At 46.4% G+C, this 19727-nt stretch overlaps 2 protein-coding genes and 1 long non-coding RNA gene across 9 annotated transcripts in view; 1 reads left to right on the top strand and 2 right to left on the bottom strand.

The window, feature by feature from the left end:
* LOC122681225 overlaps positions 1-5679 on the top strand; it is a 14636-nt gene extending 8957 nt beyond the window's left edge. For 2 of the 4 annotated variants that reach the window (XR_006336907.1, XR_006336908.1), the window contains exon 5: positions 4953-5202. This is a non-coding gene — a long non-coding RNA (uncharacterized LOC122681225). Of the gene's footprint in view, positions 1-4170; positions 4282-4952; positions 5203-5289 lie in introns of those variants that run through there. The other 2 variants (XR_006336911.1, XR_006336910.1) reach the window with 2 other exon arrangements.
* LOC122681224 (heterogeneous nuclear ribonucleoprotein A3-like) overlaps positions 1-19727 on the bottom strand; it is a 26125-nt gene extending 6398 nt beyond the window's left edge. Inside the window, exons 1-2 of one of the 4 annotated variants that reach the window (XM_043883060.1) lie at positions 6590-7592; positions 3411-3419 (exon numbers count right to left, since the gene is read on the bottom strand). In XM_043883060.1, coding sequence (XP_043738995.1) covers positions 3411-3419; positions 6590-7577 — 997 coding nt within the window. In that variant the 5' untranslated portion in view covers positions 7578-7592. Of the gene's footprint in view, positions 1-3410; positions 3420-6049; positions 7600-19722 lie in introns of those variants that run through there. The other 3 variants (XM_043883058.1, XM_043883057.1, XM_043883059.1) reach the window with 3 other exon arrangements.
* The window catches only part of SLC24A3 (solute carrier family 24 member 3), a 422796-nt gene continuing 418665 nt past the window's right edge, over positions 15597-19727 (bottom strand). Inside the window, exons 16-17 of the mRNA XM_043883055.1 lie at positions 18809-18874; positions 15597-17379 (exon numbers count right to left, since the gene is read on the bottom strand). Of these exons, the coding sequence (XP_043738990.1) occupies positions 17230-17379; positions 18809-18874 (216 nt within the window). The 3' untranslated portion in view covers positions 15597-17229. The remainder of the gene's footprint in view (positions 17380-18808; positions 18875-19727) is intronic.

Genomic DNA, 19727 nt, shown 5'->3' with positions numbered 1-19727 from the left:
GGGGTGCCTGCATCAGCAGCTTTATAGCTCTCAGGTGATGCTAATATGTAGCCAAAGTCCTAGAAAAGTCTGGAAGCTGCAGCCTGTGAATCAGTCCTTAGCCTTGCTGTTCTTTGGGATCACCTGGGAAGCTTTTAAGACACACTAAGGCTCGGGCCTCAGCACCCAAGGTTCTGAGGGAGTTGGTCTGAACGTGGTTGGGATTTTCCAAAACTTCCCAGGTGCTGGCATTCTGCAGCCAAGGGTGGGAACTGCTGGGCCTGCGTCCAAGTAGCAAGGTGCTCATGGGGAACTGGCTTGTCTTTCTGCTCTTCTTGGCAAGAAAAGGGGCATGTGCCCAGTTTAAGTGTGATTCATAATGAGTGTGGCCAGAACAGAAAGGTCTGTGTTGCTTTTGTTCAGCAAGTTGAAATGATCAAGAATAGGTCAGGTTCAAGAATGTACTTGTAAAAAAAGAAAAAAAAAAAAAAGAAAAAAAAAAAAAAAAGAATGTACTTGTGTGTTAGTCGCTCAGTCGTGTCTGTGACCCCATGAGCTGTAGCCGGCCAGGCTCCTCTGTCCATGGAATTGTCCAGGCAAGAATACTGGAGTGCATTGCATGCCCTTCTTCAGGGGATCTTCCCAATCCAGGGATTGAACCCCAGTATCCTGCATTGCAGGCAAATTCTTTACCATCTGAGCTAACAGGGAAGATTCAAGGATAGACCAGATTCCCTGCTGAGATCAGAAAACCTTAGGAGAGTTTTCCAAAGGAGACACTGGAATTTCCCGGTGCTAGCATGTTTGGCGTGCGCTTTTATTTTATAAGGGGGTATTAAGAGACCATTCCTCATCTCCTCCACTGGGTAGTCAGCTTGAGGAGCCATCTCCAAATGGGGAGTGAGGCCATTATCCACTGGGGTTGCTGAGGGACACAGGATAGAGGCAAAAGGGTAGACCTGCTCAGCTGAAAGGAGAGAGAGGGAACCACCAGGCCCAGGGTACAGAGCTGCGCCTTGCAAGCTGTGTTGAACAACAGACAAAAGACCCAGCAGATTCGGGAGAGGAGAAAGGAGGTCGTGTAAAGCAGGGGTCCCCAGCCTCTGAGATCTAAAGCCTGATGATCTGAGGTGGAGCTGATGTATAATAATAGAAATAAAGTACACAATAAATGTTATGCACTTAAATCATCCTGAAACCATCCCTTCGCCTCCTGGTCCGTGGAAAAATTGTCTTCCATGAAACCGATCCCTGGTGCCCAAAACATTGGGGTTGACTGGAAAGACAAACGTGTGATGGCTTCAGTGACACGGTCATTGTCAGCTGCAGGTTTATTTTCACAGGTGCGTCCAGCTCTGAAACCATAAGTCAGTTTTCTAGACTTTGTTTAGAGGTTGATTCTGAAGACTGAACACAAACCACATTAACATAGTTATAACCGGTGCTCATTCTGCAGACTCACCACAAACTAAGATTAATTTTCCTTCTCTGCAAATCCAACATCACTCTTCCCAGGACATTTAAAGAGAAATGTTTCCAGCATCAAAGCCAAATGAATTATCTTCTTATTCCCTCTCAATTCCTCAAAATCATGATCATGCTGTATGTCGACTCACTTCCTGTTGGAAACCTTATTTTTTCTTAAATGTCCCTTTTCTCTGGAGGTTTGTTATTGCCTTTTCCTTCATCTTCCCTCCCTTCCTATCCTCCTTCCTTTTATAACTTTTAAAAATCATTTCTGTTATCAACAGAGGACATTTACCATCCCAGACCTTCAGAAATATTCAGACTTTCAATTCCACACACTGCTGCAGGAAATTCACTTTCTCTCTGAAAACATGCTTCCGGAGACCTGGACATGAGGGTTTAACACGTAGTGTCCCCCACTGGTCCCTGTGAGGGTGGGCGGGCATGCTGGTGTTGTGGGGAGTCACATCTGCCGGGCTGTCTTTTTGCTGGTCTCCGAACACAGGGCTCACATGGCAGATGCTCGCTGGGGGCGGTGTTGCTCTCAGGCTAGCAGCCCCCGAGGGTGGACCTTCGGTGCTCGGCACAGGCAGAAGTGGGCCGTGGTTCACCCCAGGCCCCCACACGCTCTGGGTCCCTGCTCACCTTCCAGATGTCCAGAGGCTGGGGCTGTGACCCTCCCATCCCCTAGTGAAGTCTTACTCTCCCAGCCCGGCTCCAGCCTCAGCATCTGCTTCTTCCTCGGAGCTGATGTCTCCTGTGGAGTGCTCTCCCTCTCCCTTCTTCCTGCTGCTGGCTGGGCCCTCAGCCTGCCCACCGCCTATGAATGAATGGGAGCAGGACTCGCAGAAGCGTGGGTCTCTCTTATGCACCCCAGTCCCATTAGACAGCCCCCACCCCATGCCCCCAGATTAAGCTTCATCCCACAAGCCCAGGGTCAAGCCCACACCTGCAGAATGGCAGCGGGGTCTAGTCCCACCTTGGGGGCTTCCATGGGGGGGTGTGTGTCCAAGTGCTGGTCAGGGGCCGTGTGGTGATGGCTCTCCCACAGAAATACTGCTGCAGAGGTGGCCAGCTTCGCAAGGCCTATGGGTCCCACCTGGAAAGGGATGCTGAGGTCCCATCAGAGAGACCTGGTGAGCTGATAAACTTGGTTCTATTTCAGTGTTGCTCTCTGAAGCATCACAGGACTAGCTTCCCGGAGCTGCCATAGCAAAGTACCACTAACCTGGTGGCTGCAGGCAATAGACATATATATCCCCTCACAGTTCTGGAGGCCGGAGGTCTGAAATAAATCAGGGTTGGCTCCTTCTTGCGGGGGCCAGGGGGAATCTGTCCAGTGCGTTTCCCTGAGTTTCTTGGTGGCTGTGGGCAGTCCTTGACTTGTGGCAGAGTAACTCCAGCCTCTGCCTCCATGGTCACGGGGCCTTCTCCTTGTATGTCTGTATCCAAATTGTCCTTTTATAAGGACACTAGTCACTGGAGTAGGGCCCCCCTCAACTCCAGTGTGATCTCATCCTTACTTGATTATATCTGCAAAGGCTATTTCCAAGTAGGGTCACATTTGCAGGTTGTAGGGTGTAGGATTTGAACATATTTGTGTGTGTATGTGTGTGTGAGAGAGATACAGTTCAATCCATAACAATTATCAAAGTAACTTAAAAGATAATTAAAGTCATAAAATGTGACAAATCTTGTTATTCTTTGAACAATAGTATTGTGAAACTTGCCTAGCTTTACTAATAGCCCTAGCCTTTTCAAATACATAAAGATTGGCTTATAAATACTTAGATTAATGAAAAATGGAAAAATACATGCTCTCACCTCTATTAAACCCCTAGTTCATGCACACAAATGGAAAAAGAATGATAAACACAAATAGTCCTCTACCATCAATGGCAAAACAAATACATAGTATGTTCATACAAGTATACAAATGATTGGTGCATTGCAGAGGAAGGAACACTTCCAAACTCATTCTACAAGACCAGCATCACCCTGATACCAAAACCAGACCAGTATCACTTATGAACACAGATGAAAAAGTCCTCCACAAATTATTAGCAAACTGAATCCAACAATACATTAAAAGGATCATACACTGTAATCAAGTAGGATTTATTCCAAGGATGCAAGGATATTTCAACATCTGCAAATCAATGTGATATGCCACATTAACAAATTGAAGAATAAAACCATGTGACCATCTCGATAGATGCAGAAAAAGCTTTTGACAAAATTCAGCATCCATTTATGATAAAAATCAGTGTATCTCTTTTAAAGAGGTAACCAAAGTTTGTTTCTTGTTTATTTTAAGGTTAAAATAATGTTTGAGATTAACTTCTTTCATAATTCTTTCTTTTTGTCAAATCCCTCCAAATAGAAATTAACAATTAATCACGTCTCAATTTTTCACTCTTTCCTGCATGTATTACACTTAGAGTGAGAAGCACCACAGAACTTTTAATTCCACATTGAGCTTTTTTTTTTTTTCACAGTCCCTGTGAATTTACAAATTCTCAGATCCTCAAAATGCACTTGGATGGTAGATGCTCTAAAGATGGTAACCAGCTTTACCATCTCACTGGTTCCTGTTATTGAGTTAACAATTCTTAGACCTATACTTGTTTTCTTTTACTTTTACATAAAATATACCAAAAACCTTTTTGATTGTGTGCTTTAACATACTTCTGGACTTTTTCTCTATCCTTGTTTTTGTGGTAGAATGGAAGACGTTACGTGTCAAAGCTCAGATGCTGTGCTTTCCTGTGACAGGCCTAATAGGTCCCCAGAGGAGGTGACTAACCAGATCCCCTCACTGCTCTGCTTTTACACGTAGGTGGAATCACATAAAATGCCAGAATTAAACACCGCTTTTGTTTTCATCTTGCACTTTTTTTGCAAATGATAGTCTATGATCGCTTTAAAAAATAGCTATTGTAGAAGAGGAAGAGAGGAGATGAAAGTTGGTGTGAAATCATTGAATTGCTTTCTGGGGGGCAGTATTTTTTTTTCTTTAACTTTTTATTTTATATTGGAGTATAGCCAATTAACAATACTGTGATAATTTCAAGTGGACAGCAAACGGACTCAGCCATACATATACATGCATCCACTCCCCCCCAAGCTCCCCTCCCTTCCAGGCTGCCCCATAACATTGAGCAGAGTTTCCTGTGCAGTAGGTCCTCATTGGTTATCCATTTTAAATATAGCCATGTGCACATGTCCATCCCAAACTCCCTAACTGCCCCTTTCCCCCATTCTTCTGGTGGGCGATATTTTGAATGGCCTGAGCAGCTGTGAAAGAGACCTCTAAAACCAGCTCCCAGTTGTTTTATGTTTAGATTGGGGTACTAACTGGGAAAAGGAGTGGGGGGACAGGAGAGCCCTAGGGAAGGAAAATTCAGGGGTGGTCTGGGCTAAACGTCCAGAATTCAGCCTGCAGAGAGCTGTGATTGAATTACTCGAGTGAGCTGCCTGAGGACGGGTTCTCCTCTCACTCACAGCAAGATGGCTGTGCCTGGATGACCGCAGGACACCACCAATGCCAGCATGACAGTCGGCGCTTCCCTGAGTGAGGATGCCCTGGGGGCTGAATCATCTGCTCCTCCACTTCCTGGCTATGTTTGCTTCTGGCTTCAAACTCCGCCGCCATCCAGCTGTGTCTCAAATATCCTTTCAGAAATGACAGCCTAAATGTCCTCCTGGGGGGACCTGTCCCCACACTTATTACAAAAAATTGCTGTTGCATAAAAACCACTCCCCTCTTTGTTCTATTTTCTGCCTCCTCCTGCTAAATGCAATGACTTTCTTGGTTGAGCTATTTTTTTTTTCTCCCCGTAGGAAATCTCTCATCTTGCAAATGATGCAAAATCTTATGGAACTTTAGAAGGAAAAAATGTAGAATCAGTCCTGGATTGATTATGGAAAGAAGACAGGTCTGTTTCTCAGTACCACACAGGAATTTCCAGTATTAGCAATATTGCTGGCAGCGTATCCACGTGGGTCCATGTTTAAAGAGTTGGGTGAATGTGAAGATTCACCTTGAGTTAGATCTTGGCACCTTCAATGAAGTGCTCCACAGTTATTCCTTCATCCAATGAAAATGGACTTATTAGAACTAAAAGATGACTCTCTTGCCATCCAAATTCAGCAATCAGTTCAGTTCAGTTCACTTCAGTCGCTCAGTCACATCTGACTCTTTGTAATACCATGGACTGCAGCACGCCAGGCCTCCCTGTCCATTACCAACTCCCGAAGTGTACCCAAACTCACGTCCATTGAGTCGGTGATGTCATCCAACCATCTCATCATCTGTCATCCCCTTCTCCTGCCTTCAATCTTTCTCAGCATCAGGGTCTTTTCAAATGAGTCAGTTCTTCACATCAGGTGGTCAAAGTATGGGAGTGTTTGGCTTCAGCATCAGTCCTTCCAATGAATATTCAGGACTAATTTCCTTGAGGGTGGACTGGTTGGATCTCCTTGCAGTCCAAGGGACTCTCAAGAGTCTTCTCCAGCCCCACAGTTCAAAAGCATCAATTCTTCAGCACTCAGCTTTCTTTATGGTCCAACTCTTTTTTTTTTGAAAAGTTAAAAATTCCTTAATTTTTTATTCCTGGTACCACTACCACAATTTACAGGGCAATATACCTGATGTAATGAAAAGAAAAAGAAAAAAACAAAGCTACAACAGATAAAAGACCTCAGGAATGTACATCTAATTGACACTACATTGCATTAATCAATAGCTGCACTTTTTGCAAACTGTGGCTATGACAGTCCTGAACAAGAAGGGTTTCCTGTTTAAGCTGCAGTAACTTTTCTGACTATGGATCATCGTTCCTTCTGTGGCAGATTTTTACAGTTCCTCTAACGCATTTGGGACGACTGTCACAAAGTAACCTGCAGCTTTCCTGACAACTCCTCGCTCTCTCTCCTGCTAAGAACTGTAGCCCTTTTCTTCTGAGTTTTTAGAACCTTCTGCTACCACTTCCACCATATCTGCTACCATATCCACCACTTCCACCACCAGATCCATAACCACCACCATAGGGACTGCCCGAGTTTCTTCCACCAAAACTACCCCCTTTCATGGGTCCATAATTTGATTGCTGTTGTCCACTATAATTTCCAAAATCGTTACAGTTTCCACCACCACCATAGTTACCACCTCCAAAATTTCCTCCTTCATTGTAACCATCATGTCCTCCACCACCGCCACCATATCCACCACCTTGGTTTCCATATCCTGGTCCACCACCACCGTAACCTCCTCTACTACTATAACCAGGACCACCGCCATAGTTGCCACCATCACCTCCAAATCCATTGTATCCACCATCACCTCCTCCGTAACTCCCTCGGCTGCCACCACCTCCACCACCATAGCCTCCTCTTCCACCAAAGTTTCCACCATGGCCAAAGTTACCTCCACCACCTCCAAAGTTTCCTCCACGACCCATAAAGTTGCCAGATCCACCTCCACGACCTCTTTGTGATCCAGCAGATTGCATCTCTTGTTTAGAAAGGGCCTTTTTCACTTCACAATTATGCCCATTAATAGTGTGGTATTTCTGAACAACAATTTTATCAACTGCATCATGATCATCAAAAGTTACAAAAGCAAATCCTCTCTTTTTTCCACTCTGCCTGTCTTCCATAACTTCTATGGTTTCAATCTTGCCATACTTTTCAAAGTAGTCTCTCAAATTATATTCTTCTGTATCTTCTTTAATACCACCAACAAAAATTTTCTTCACTGTTAGATGGGCACCAGGCTTTACAGAATCCTCTCTAGAAACAGCTCTCTTTGGCTCCACTACACGCCCATCAACCTTGTGTGGTCGAGCTAACATTGCTGCATCCGCTTCTTCAACACAAGAGTGAGTCACAAAACCAAAGCCCCTGGAACGTTTTTTTTGGGGGTCTCTCATCACCACACAATCTGTAAGTGTGCCCAATTTCTCAGAATGTTCTCTTAAGCTATCATCTGTAGTTTCAAAGCTCAGACCACCGATAAACAGCTTTCTCAACTGCTCTGGTTCCTTGGGATCGTGACCCTCCTCCCCCCAGCGGCAGCGGCGACAGCCGGAGTCGGGCTGGGGGCGACCGGGCGGAGGTTTTACCTCCATTTTGAGACCGGGTATAGTCCAACTCTTACATCCATACATGACTACTGGGAAAACCAATCCATCCCCAATTTCAAGTGTGTTGCTCCCCTTGACCTATTCGGGTCCCCACTTGATACATCCTGTAATAGTCTCAGATGCCAACAATGCAGAGTGAAGAGTATGTGTGTAAATGGTCACCTGTCCCCTGGAGAGCAGAGTGACATTTACCGTCAGAGTTTCTCAAACTCGGATGTTCATATCCATTACCCAGGACCTTGTTAAAATGCAGGTTCTGGGACTTCCCAGATGGTGCAAGGGCTAAGACTCTGTGCTCCCAATGCAGGGGGCTCTGGTCCAATTCCTGGTCAGGGAACTAGCGCCCATGTGCCACAATTAAGAGTTTGCATACTACAGCTAAAAGATCCCGTATGCTGCAACTAAAACTCAGTGAACCCAAATAAATAAAAATTAAAAAAAAATTTTTTTAAATGCTGGATCTGATTCAGGAGGTCTGGGTGGGGTCTGAGATTCTGCTTTTCTAACATGCCCCCCGAGTGATGCTGCTGGTCCGAGCACCCTGTAAGCACCGCTTCCCTGAGGCAGCTCCTATTTCCGGCCAACCAACCTCAGGTTCCCTGGGCATCTTCTCAACACCAAGGAAGAAACTTTACCCTCCTTTTTTCTTTCCTCCCTGGTTGTGCTGTGCAGTATGCATGATCTAGTTCCCTAACCAGGGATAGAACTGATGGCCACTGCACTGGAAGCTCAGAGTCTTAACCACTGGACCCCCCCAGGAAACTTGACCATCTTTGTTGGCCCCTTAATACTCTACTGGCTGCACAGACACTCATCACACGTGGTTCTCCTCAGGCAAATTCAAATCGACAAAACAAGGTTGAAAAGGCTATTCTTGGTTGCCCAAGCCGCCTTTCGAGTGCTCAACAGCTACGTGCACCTCATGGCTACCATATCAGACAACAGAGGTGGAGGACAGTCACATTCCTGTGGGAAGTTCCAGCGGACAGTGCCGTTCTACAGGGTTCCCCAAGTGTCTCATTCTAGTCAAAGCTGCCTGCTGAAGGCCGACCCACACTTTGAGTAGCAAAGACCCACAACATTCCTGTGTGGTTCTGCACAATCAAATATCTCAAATGGTCTGATTATATCCCATGAGCTGTGGTTCTGAACCAGGGGCACAGGGAGAAACATCCAGGCAGCCCAAGACAGGTAAGCAGATCATCCAGCTCAGAATGTCAGCGGGGGAGGGGGTGGTTAATCGGAAACACACCGCAGGGGATTCTAATGTGGGGCCCAGCCACCGCTGCTTTAGGACTGAATTCAGTACCATGACCTGCACTGACACGCAGCCGGGAGGCCTTGGAAAGGTCTCTGGGCTTGTCACAACACACAGCTGCTCATGCCACCTGCACCCAGCACCGCCTAAGAGGGTGAGGGAGGCAAAACACCTAAACCACCCCTCCAGTCAGCCCCTGGGCACACCTCTACCCTCACCCCGTATAAGGAACAAGCTTGCCCCACTCCGGCAGCCAGCAAGGAAACCTGCTGTTTGTTCTCAGTTCCCCCTGTGCAACAGGGGGCCCAGTAAAGCTTTGCCTAGGGAAAAAAAATACACGACTTTCCAGGGTGGAGGTGGGTCTCTGAAGAGCCAGTGGAAGATTGCTTGGTTTTGCCTACTCACAGCTTTTTTAATGTGTGCATTTTCAGGTGAAGTCTCTGAGACACATGACTGTGACTTGAACAACTATTATTACCTTAAAATTCTAATCAAGACTGGAAACCTGAGGCACCAGTCCTGTGAAGTCTTCATGCAAGACTTTTATAATGGTGCCAATTTTAAATACAGCTTTTATTTAAAACATTGCATTCTCCACTTCCAGTCCAGTGCGTGTAAAGTTCAATGTTAACTTCCTTTCTCTGTGTACACATTCCCTGTTCAAGTATCAAGAATGCCCAGTTATTTACGTAAGAAGAGGTGTTTTTGCAGACATTGAGGGTAAAACAGAATACCCTTCTGCCATTTCCTTGCTTCAAGTGTACCCAAATTAAAACCTGCCTTATTTACTGAAGTAGACATTTTTATGGTAACACATTTTCTGACGCTCATAGCCATCAGTATCCCTCTGAAGCTGCTCTGTGTATCTTCTGCCCTCTGAATGGCCCTCTCCATGGGGAATAGACACTGTCTGGGCCAAGCAGACCCATGAAAACCAGGCAAACAGTTACTGCTGAGCGATTTCATCTTTATGGGATCTGTGTCTCCAACTGCCCTTATGTCCAGACCTTGCTGGCTCCTCTGAATTATGCCTTTAGCAAGAAGAAGGATGCTATTATGGCCACTATGTCATTATCTAGAGCTCAAAAGTTGGGTTAGAATTGTTCCCTGTTTTTATTTCCTGTATCACAGAACCTGGGTCTCTTATTAACCCAGCCCTCCCCGCGTCGGTGCTTGCTGTGTGTTGGCATCACTGCTTCGGTAATGAGAATCCTTGAGGAACCCAGCTCTGCACACCTTTGGGGAAGGGGAAGGGAGAAGTCAGGTCAGGCTGTGACCAAGTGCCAGGTGGGACCGATCACGACAGTTGATGGATGTGAAGTTGGGGCGGGGGAAACAGAGGGACCTGGCAGCATTTGGGACTGGCCTCCGTTGCTTTCCGGACTGCTGACTCAATCAGGAACTCCCAGGAAAAGAGCGATACAGGATGCCACCTTCCCAGGGGGCGTGCAGGGAAAACTTACCGCTCACTCTGGAAGGCTGTCTTGTCCCAGGTTCACACAGGGAAACTGTGAAACTTTCCGTGCAGCCAGCCCACCTAGGTTAAAATACCACAGGGCCAGAACTCCTTCCTGAAACAAATACCAAAACAGAGTTTAAAATTCGGAATTGGATTCAACTCCTTTTGAGAGTCACAGGTACACCCTGTTACCTGGTCATCCAGGGCACACGAAGCACTGACGCCTCCAATGAAATTGATTTGCCTGATTGATAACAGATGAGTGAGTTTCTTGGCAGGGCTCTCTTTTTTTAATCTTCAAACATTTTGTTCTTCCTCCCAAGAAGTGCCCTTGGTTAACATCCAGGTGGCAGATTAAATTCTGCCTGGGAGGGTAAAAGACCTGCTTCTGTTACCAAGAGGTCTGGGAAAAAAATGAAGAAGTACCTTGAATACAATACCTTGCATTCAATTAACAGTAACAAGACACACACGGGCCTGAGTGGGCAACGCTGCCCCAGGAGCACACATCTTACTTGACTGGCTATGCTGCTGCTTCTCAGCGCAGGGAGAGATCTCATCATTTTTTTTTTTCCCTCGGGACCACCCCATACAGGCAGAGACCAAGCATAAAATGTTATATTTCTAGAAGGAAGACTCTGTCTTTTCTCCTTGTCCTCCCCCCCCACCAACTGTGCAGAGTAATATCTCAACCCACTTCCTGATTCTTGAGCGCAATTTTTAGTGGATACAAAAATGGGCTCTTACCATGTCATCTGGGAGCACAGTGTGTTCCCTGAGGTTCTCGTGGATAAGCCAGGAGCCCAAGACCAAGTTAAGGTCTGGCTGCAGGCAGCGCCACTCCTAGACCTGTCTCTCCTGGGAGTGGCAGTTGTTTCCAGGTGGAAACTGATCTCGGCAGCCTGGGGATGTGGTTTCTGAGCCCCAGGCAGGATCTCTAGCTGGGGTGTGTTTTGGTTTGTTTGTTTGTTTTTGGCTGTGCTACTTGCAGAATCTTCGTTCCCTGACCAGGGATTGAACCCCGGTCAGGGCAGTGAGAGTTAGCTGACTCTAGTGCCAGGCTCTTACTTCTTTCTTGGAGTCATGACATCTTTGTTGGATGGATTTACATCAATGGAACATGTTTAGATTAGAAACATAGCTAGATACAGTTGTAAGGTGCAACTCAGAGTTTGTGAGTTGAAATTTTCTCCTATTTTCATTGTTACTTTCTGTTGTTGGGATTTAGAACAAAATCTTTTTCACCTGGAATGAAAATGGTGGTGGCCTGCTCACATCTCTCCCAAGCTAATACTTCCCCAGAATCCTGGCTCTCCTGCATTTTCATCTTAAACCATTTGCTCTGATCTGCTTTAGTTTTAATTTGAAGGCTGTCTTTGACTGTGAGTAGATGCTTCCTGCCAGATAATAGAGAATGTGGTTTTGAAGAACTGATCATATTTCTTTTCCTACTTTCAGCCATTCGTAGAGCTCAGTAGAAGTAGAAAGAAAAAGGAATTTTGAAAGAATGAAAGGAATAATATATGTCTGTATTGTGTGTTTTTCTGTAAGCTGTACACCAGTGATATTGGTAGATGCTACTGTAGGAAAAATATGGCTTTATGGACAAAACACCCATACACCAGTGATTCTCAAAGTGTGACTCAGACTCAGCAGGGATAGTGGAAATATGAATTTTGGGGCCTATCTTTAGAACTACTGAACCAAAAACTCAGGGGCAGGGGCCCCAAATCTGTATTTTAACAAGTCTCCAGGTAAGTCTGATGCATAATTAAATTTGGAAAATGCTGATTTAGACCATAAGATGAGTAAATGCAGGTAAATATATTTTTTCATATATGAAGTTGACTAATACTGTATTTAACTTGTAAGCAACTGGAAGGAACAATTCAACCTGACATGAAATGAATGACTAGATATTATGGAATTAATGTTTTACATATCTGAAATCACTGGACATAGATTCTCCTGATAGTAAAGCAGCAGGCATCTGGGTTCAAACCCAGATTGGTGGTTGGAGTAAAGATGCCTGACCAGAGCAGAGGGTTATTATCTAGTGTTTGAAGAATGAATCATCTTAATCATGGGTGAAACAGTTCACTTATGTGTCAAAAAGAAAGATATGAAACTGAGTGGATACATTTTTTTCTGCAAAAATTTTAAAATACTAGTTTTATCTTGAAAGCACTTTTTCACACGTGTACAGCTCTTTTTAGCAATGACTTGTAGGCATGGCTCAGAAGTACCCAAAAAACAAACTGCCAGGATCCAGAAATTCCTTGTCACATTTCATTGGGAGCTTTGTATGCAGCTCTCTGGGATCAGTTATTGGATTAATTGTTCCAACAAACCTAAGATGTGATATCACCAAATCCAGCTTTTGACAGACAGGATAAGATGGATGTTGTGTTAAAAAGAAATGTAATTCACATATATTTGAATACACTTACGAAATAACTTCAGTTTATACCTTGAATGGCATAGATGCTGAAACTCAAATCTTACCTCTTCCCCCTCCTCCCACCCATTGCAAAAAGAAAGACAAAAAACCAGGATGAGTATTAACTATGATTATTCACTATATTTAAAACCTCTACAACTTGGCAAGAGTGTGTACTAAACTGTGGTTCAGTAAAAAGTTAATGGGACGCCTGGGTATACTTTACTAAGGAAATAAACATCCTGAGTGCAGCAGTAAGCTATCTGAAAGATTTTGGTGAGGTTTATTATCCTGCCTTGTGTTTTGAAATGAACCACAAAGTTCAATGTGAAATCAATCCTGAGACACGGCATAATTTATCTCATGCACATTGCTAATCTCTGCGTGTCCACAGGCTCAGTTCCTGACTTTTCTAACATGTCTGCAGTGCCTGAAACTCTAGATGATGATGCGATGGACCCACGGCATTTTATTTATTAGAGAAAACTTGGCTGAATCGACCAGATTCCTGCAGTTGGACTATAATACACAGCTGGATAATTGGAAAATTTTCAAATATCCATCAGGTTGTTTTCATACAGAGTTCTGGTGTCAGATAGATGGTGTGTGTGTCTGTGTGTGTGTGCATGCATGTGTGTGTGTGTGTTGAGCAGCCACTGCAGAAAATCAAAATAAATGAGACGTATTAATTAGTACAAGATGACACAAAATCCAAGAAGGCAATGTCCCATCTACTTCAAAATACTTAATCAAAATGGGTCAGAAGAATTGGATAATTATCTATTAATGGGATAACCATCCTGTTTTGAAAAGATGAAAATAAATCTTGGAGAGAGCAACATTACCATCTCTAATTTCCTATTTCTGTCCCCTCTGCCCCAAATCTGACTATCTTCATGAACAATTAGGCACAGCTCTAAGGCTACACTTAATTATATTTATTGCAGGTTGAATGTTATTCCTATTTTATATACTGCAACTCGAAACTGTCTGGACTTTACAATATTATTACACTGTTCTCCCCCCTTTTTACATAAAGACATTTATGCTTTATTTTTTTAAACATGAGTGCTTAAAATAAGTTCACATTTGCTGTTTGAGATGCACAGAGTCTCAAACCCTAGCACGTACATTTAGGACTAAGCTACAAATATCAGAAGCCACAGATTTAGGAAAACATAATAAGCAGCTCTCCAGGTCTTTTTGAAGGTAAATACAAACCATGTACCTATAAAAGTGCATTCTCCCTTCAAGGGTAGGACCAGCACTTTGCTTTGGGAAGTGGCAAAGCCATCTGGAAATTTCATGGCCTCTCAGTGTATGCAAGGTCACTTAAGGGCATGTGTGGGGACAGTGACTTTGGTAGGCCCTGGCCACGTTGGGAACACACTTTCTAGAAAGAGAGTGTATGGTGGTACCCCCTGGGGTCATCCAGGCTATTTAGGAAGAAGTACAAGCTTCAGGGTCCACGCCCCACCCCCCTCACCATTCAGGGCCACTGAGGTGTCCCCTTGTGCATGAAATCACAGCCTGGGAGTTTACAGAAATCAACACACCCCAGAAAACTGCTGAGAGGGTTTCTCTGGTGATACCGGCAGGTTTGGGACGCTGTAAGAAGGTTCTCCCCTCTAACTCATCCCAACTTCTCCCAAATAAATAAATCCCAGGACAGGGAAAACAGCTGCATCAGCAGTTGCGCATGGCTGGACAGACGGCCCAGTCAGAAGCATGTTCTCAGTCAGCAGTTTAAGATACAATGTGCATGGCTGAGACCTGGCAGAAAGGAGCCCTGCCCAGTTCCTAGGTAAGCAATCATGGTGCATGAAACATGGAAACAACCTTGTCCCAGAATTTCCTCTCTGAGACATTTAGCCCGGAACTATGGTTTCTTAAGATTTCACAGCAAATGTGTTAAAAAAAAAATCAGGCTTTGGATCAAATGTCTTTGTGTAAGACTAAAACTAATCAAGACCAGTATGACAGAATATTTAACATAAAAGCATCTGATGCTTTGTAAGTACCAATCCACTTTACGGTAATACCCTATCCATGTCTAGCGTGTATTTATAAAAAGCACCAATATAGGAGTAAAACACTTTTAGACGTAAACACTCAAAACAAAGCTAAGTTCCTAGTATTTTCCCACCACCTGGGAAGAGATTTTTAAAAATAAATTTGGTGCTGTGAATTACCAGCTATTTTTCTTCTGATTCCTATAAAACAATTATATTGAGGTTCAGGTGGAAACTTGCCTTGTTTGCTCATCTCGGTCTACTTTTAGATCCTGGTAATAATTTTTGTTTGTTTGGCTGCACCTCACAGCATGCGGGATCTTAGTTCCCCCACCAGGGATGGAACCCCCAGCCCCAGTAGGAGAAGCATGGAGTCTTAACCACTGGACTGCCAGGGAAGTCTTCTGATAATGATTTCTTGAGAGTCATGCAGAATATGGCTTATTATGTATTACTTCCTTTCCTTCTTAAGGAACCACCTTGGGGAAGTCTTAATTTTCACAACTGAAATCTACTAAAATCAGACAGGAGGGTGACTTGAGCCCTGCTGGACATCACTGTCAACTCTGGAATGCTCTTCCTATTATGTCCAGCTGAAAGAACTCCTAACACACCGTCGCACATATTCTATAGAATGACAGGCCTGGAGTCCCTTCAAGATTCAGAGGGGACCCACAATTTGTCACCTCATACCTGCAATCTGCCAGACACTGACCAGATTCCCAGAGGCATCAACCGAGAAACAGTAAACATTCCATGACACCATCTTTTCACCTTCCCTGTGTCCTCCTCACTCCAGGGGGAGAAAGCAAAGAGGAAACTGCTCAAGGAAAGATACAGAACAGAGAAGTTTATTTTACACTATCCGTCCAAGAAAACAATCTCCGTAAAACCAGTGCAAAATGTGTAACAGAATCCGTAAGTGTGTCTCAGCTCTGAAAGCCCGAAGTGGTGATTCCCTCTCCCGCTCCTCCGGCCAGCAGGTGCCCCTCGGCCAAGGCCGGCCTCGGTGGGCACCGTGGGCAGAAACATTCAACCCATTTGTAGCAGGTTATTTTTACAATTCATACCAGAGTGTGTACAGGGGAAGGGGAAAACCATACCGAATGAATAGGTGATCAGTGCTTAAAGTAAATACATGGGGCAGCACGGGGCGAGAATCCACAGTTTCAATAAATACAAGTGAACAAGCATGGGTGGGTCTCAACTCCGTGGAGTTGTCTGCGGAGTAATTCAGCGTCGGACAGAACCTAGCAGAGCTGCTGAGCAGCAACTGATAACAACATCCACAGTAATATGCCCTTGAGCGAGTCTGCATCCAACACGTTCTGTGTTTCCAAGGTGTCAGCTCTGTTCCCCCTTCCTGTGCCCCCTCCCCACCCCCGGGGAAGGGAGCGGGGTGCTGGGGCAGCTGGGCGCGGCGACTGTGAGGAAGGACGCTGGCCTTTGAGCCAGCGGTCAGGGTCCAGTGTACTCAGTACGAGGGGCGGTGTCTGTGCAAAGTGCGCTTCTCCACTTCCCGAGAAACCAGTGTCTGTAACTCCTGCCTCCGGGTCACACTCCCTGCCCCCCCAAACACCAAACCAAGAGCAGTCTCAGAGTCTCGGGCGGGAGGCACTACCGCGCCGGCTGCCTGGTGCTCAGGATGGAGAGATTAACCGGGGCAGGCAGGCTTCAACTATTGCTTGAGAGGCTAGAAAGAACTGGGGAGAGAGTGATGGTCAGAATGGACAGGCGGGCAGCTGTCTTCTTCCTGGAAAACCCAGGGCCTCAGGGCAGGCCCCCCGGTGTGACGAGAAGGAGTTTGTCCAGGGGCCTCTCCAGCCGCTCCTCTGACGGGCGCTAAATCCACACAAGCTCCAACGCGACTGGGACTTGACCCCAGAGGACGCAGCTGGGACGCCCGGTGGATCAGCGAGGATCCACAGCCCGGTGAGAGAAGATGCGAGGAAAAAAGTCTCCATCTCTGGAAGGAAAGGAAGGAAAGGGGGGGAGCCCCCAAAACCAAACAACCCCCAGACTCAGGAACGTAGAAATCAGCCCCAAACATAAGGAAAATCCCAAACGCTCCCTGTCATGCGTGGACCCTCTCCTCTCTCTTCGCCACAGTCTCGGCTCATACATGAGGCCGGCCTTCCATCCAATAACTTAAAAAAGGAGGAGGGGTATATAGTAAGTTTGCCTGGCTCGGGCCAGTTAGCAGCCAGTTTTTCTAGAATCTCATTCACTGTTCAAAAATGGGGCTTGAAAATTCACGCGGAGGTCGGGAGCCTTCACGTGGAGGAGGGCTGAGCCGGAGTGGGGGTGGGGGTCCGGGGCTGGCGGGTCAGGAGGCGGAAGAGGGTGGGAGGGGTAGGGCCAGGGCCCGGGAGGGGTCGAGGGAGCGGAGGCCTGCGGGCGGCGGAGGCGGACTTGGGCGCCCGCTTGTATTGCACAGAAGGAGGGGCCGAGCTGGGCGCGGCCGCGGGTCAGTGGTCCCCGCACATGGGCAGGTTCACAAAGGTGAACACGTTGAACTCCGTCATGATGGAGAAGCACAGGAACACGCCATAGAGGAAAAGGCAGCCGCACCCCAGCTTCCTGTCCAGCTGCCACTTGTTCAGGTGGACGCCAAACACCTGCGAGCAGAGAGCAGGGTCAGAGGGCCCCTCCTCCAGGCGGCCCAGACACCGCACGCGCACTGGGTTTCCCTCTGCCGGCTCCCTCTGTGTTCCTCTTGCGGCTCTGTCCCCAGCATCCTGACCTCCGACTGCCCGGGGCACCGGGACTCACACTTCAGCCTCTCTCTTCCACCTACGCTCACTCCCTGGGCAGTGGGGGCGTCTCATCCGACTCCTTGACTCTAAACCCCTTCTACTCCTGGTGTCTCCTGCGTGGGCTTCCTCCTGAACCAGCTGTTCTGACCTCGCCCCTGGGATGTCAGTTTGGCACTGAAACCTTCAGATGTTGGAACCTTCCAGTTCTTCAGTTCTTTCAGTTCTTCAACAGCCCTCCAGGGCAGAGGGGGCAGTGGTGAGACCCTGTCCCAGGAATGCCCAGCCACAGCATCCCGAGACGCAGTGGACCTGCAAGCCAGCGGGCACTCAGAGGTCAGATGTAAGGTCCCTACGGGCCTCACTGGTCAGTCTGTATAATGGGGCTGATACCAGTGACTACCTATTCGAGCGTGGTGAGCTCCAGATGGGGAAATCCCCACGGTAAGCACTTGTGTGACGGTTACAAGCATAATAACCCTAAGTCATACCAACTTGAAGAACCTCCTAAAAAGAAGGAATAGATGGGTTTTCACTATTGTGTAATGCAGTATTAGATCTGGTAAAACCTTGACGTTGGACTTGCATGCTGGTCCTGGAAATGACCTCTCCTGCCCTCATGAATTCCCATTCTCTACATATGTATGTTCTCATGACAGGTGTGATTCAACAAATAGTTCCTTGAACAATTCAGGAAAAAACACATTGCATTTCTTACTGTGAAAATTCAGTAGCATACGTGTACGTTATCAGACACTTAGGGCATGTGGGTCAGTGCACATGGTGGTGTGAACTTGCTCCCACCAAAGATGTCAAGTGAGTTGGAATAGTTTATGCAAGTGGATGGATGGCCAAGGCAGTGCAGTGGCATCAAAGTGCACTCACTGTCCAGCAAGTCTGTCCTCAGTCTTTGAGTGTTGGTCACATCTATGGATTTATGGAGATGTTTAGGAACCTGGAATAGTCAATTAATTAGACTATAACCTTCTGTAGCCTCATGTGCAGTAAAAGTGGGATTCCCCCTATTGCTTTTGATAAATGTTTGTGTTTGACATGAGACAGGCTGCACTTCTGAGAGGAGGCTGGCTCCTTTCAGAAAGGGAGGCTTTCTCGTGGGTTGCCAGGATCCACTTGTGGAGGACACAGCCATGAGATGGGACAACCTCGAGGCTGACTGTCCCTATCCACCGGGAGGCCAAGTCCATCTGGTGTCCAAACAGACTCTGTAGCCAGAGAACCCAAGGGGATGGGGGGAGAGGTGGGGACTGGAGAGCGGAGAGAGCTGCAGACCCACCGTGACAAAGACGGAGGCCAGGAGCAAGCCCACGGAGTAGATCAACCCCCGGCTGTTCAGTCGAATCTGTAAGAGAGGATGACAGTCTGTAAGAGAGGAAGAGTTAGGCTCCCGAAACACATCTGCCAAGTGTGGGGCCGTGAGTTCTAGTGAGGCTGAGACCCTCCTCCAGGATGGAGGGCAAATGGCAGCTCCTCAGTGGGGATGGTGCTTTCCTCGACACCCAGGGGGCACCCTGGCCTGGTCCACCCTCAGCCCCATCCCTGCCCCCTCCAGCAGCTGACTGCCCCTGAATTCTCCACTTGAATTCTCCATCCTATGTGGCCTGATTCTTATTTCCTGGGGGACCTGACTTCCAGGGAGCTTCCGATTTCCCAACACACAACTTTCAGGGTGAATTTAATAACGTGGGTCATGAGAACAATATTTTGAAAAATGTGACTTAAGCTTTTCTTTTTTTTTAAAGACTCTTTTAGGGCCCCTTGGGGGCGGAGCCCCAGGCACCTACCAACATCCCCCTGCGGCACCTTCCATCTTTGTACCTGCCTCTGACTAAGCTTTTTAATCTCTTTTGCATTCAAATGTCTGTGACCTTCACCTGAACTTGATGGGAAGTGGTGAGTGAGGGTTGCTATTTTGAACAGGCAAAGAAGAGTTAACATTTCAATTTCTGATATTTTGTTTGTTTTCCATAGTAACACAGTGGGGTTAACAGGCAAACTTTGAAGATTAAAAAAAATACAAACAACAATTTCTGGAATTCTTAGGAGCCCTGTCAGTGCAACTTCCCTTGAGGCACGCATAGTCTTAGTTCCCTGATCAGAACCTGTGTCTTCAGCAATAGAAGCGCAGAGTCTTAACCACTGGGTCACCAGGGAAGTTCAAGCGCAGTAAGTCTTACCCCCGTGAAAAACTAGTT

The sequence above is a fragment of the Cervus elaphus genome, chromosome 23, assembly GCF_910594005.1.
Source record: "Cervus elaphus chromosome 23, mCerEla1.1, whole genome shotgun sequence".
Classification (NCBI taxonomy): domain Eukaryota; kingdom Metazoa; phylum Chordata; class Mammalia; order Artiodactyla; family Cervidae; genus Cervus; species Cervus elaphus.
The sequence above is the reverse complement of the archived record's forward strand: the minus strand, read 5'-3'. Positions and strand labels throughout refer to the sequence as shown.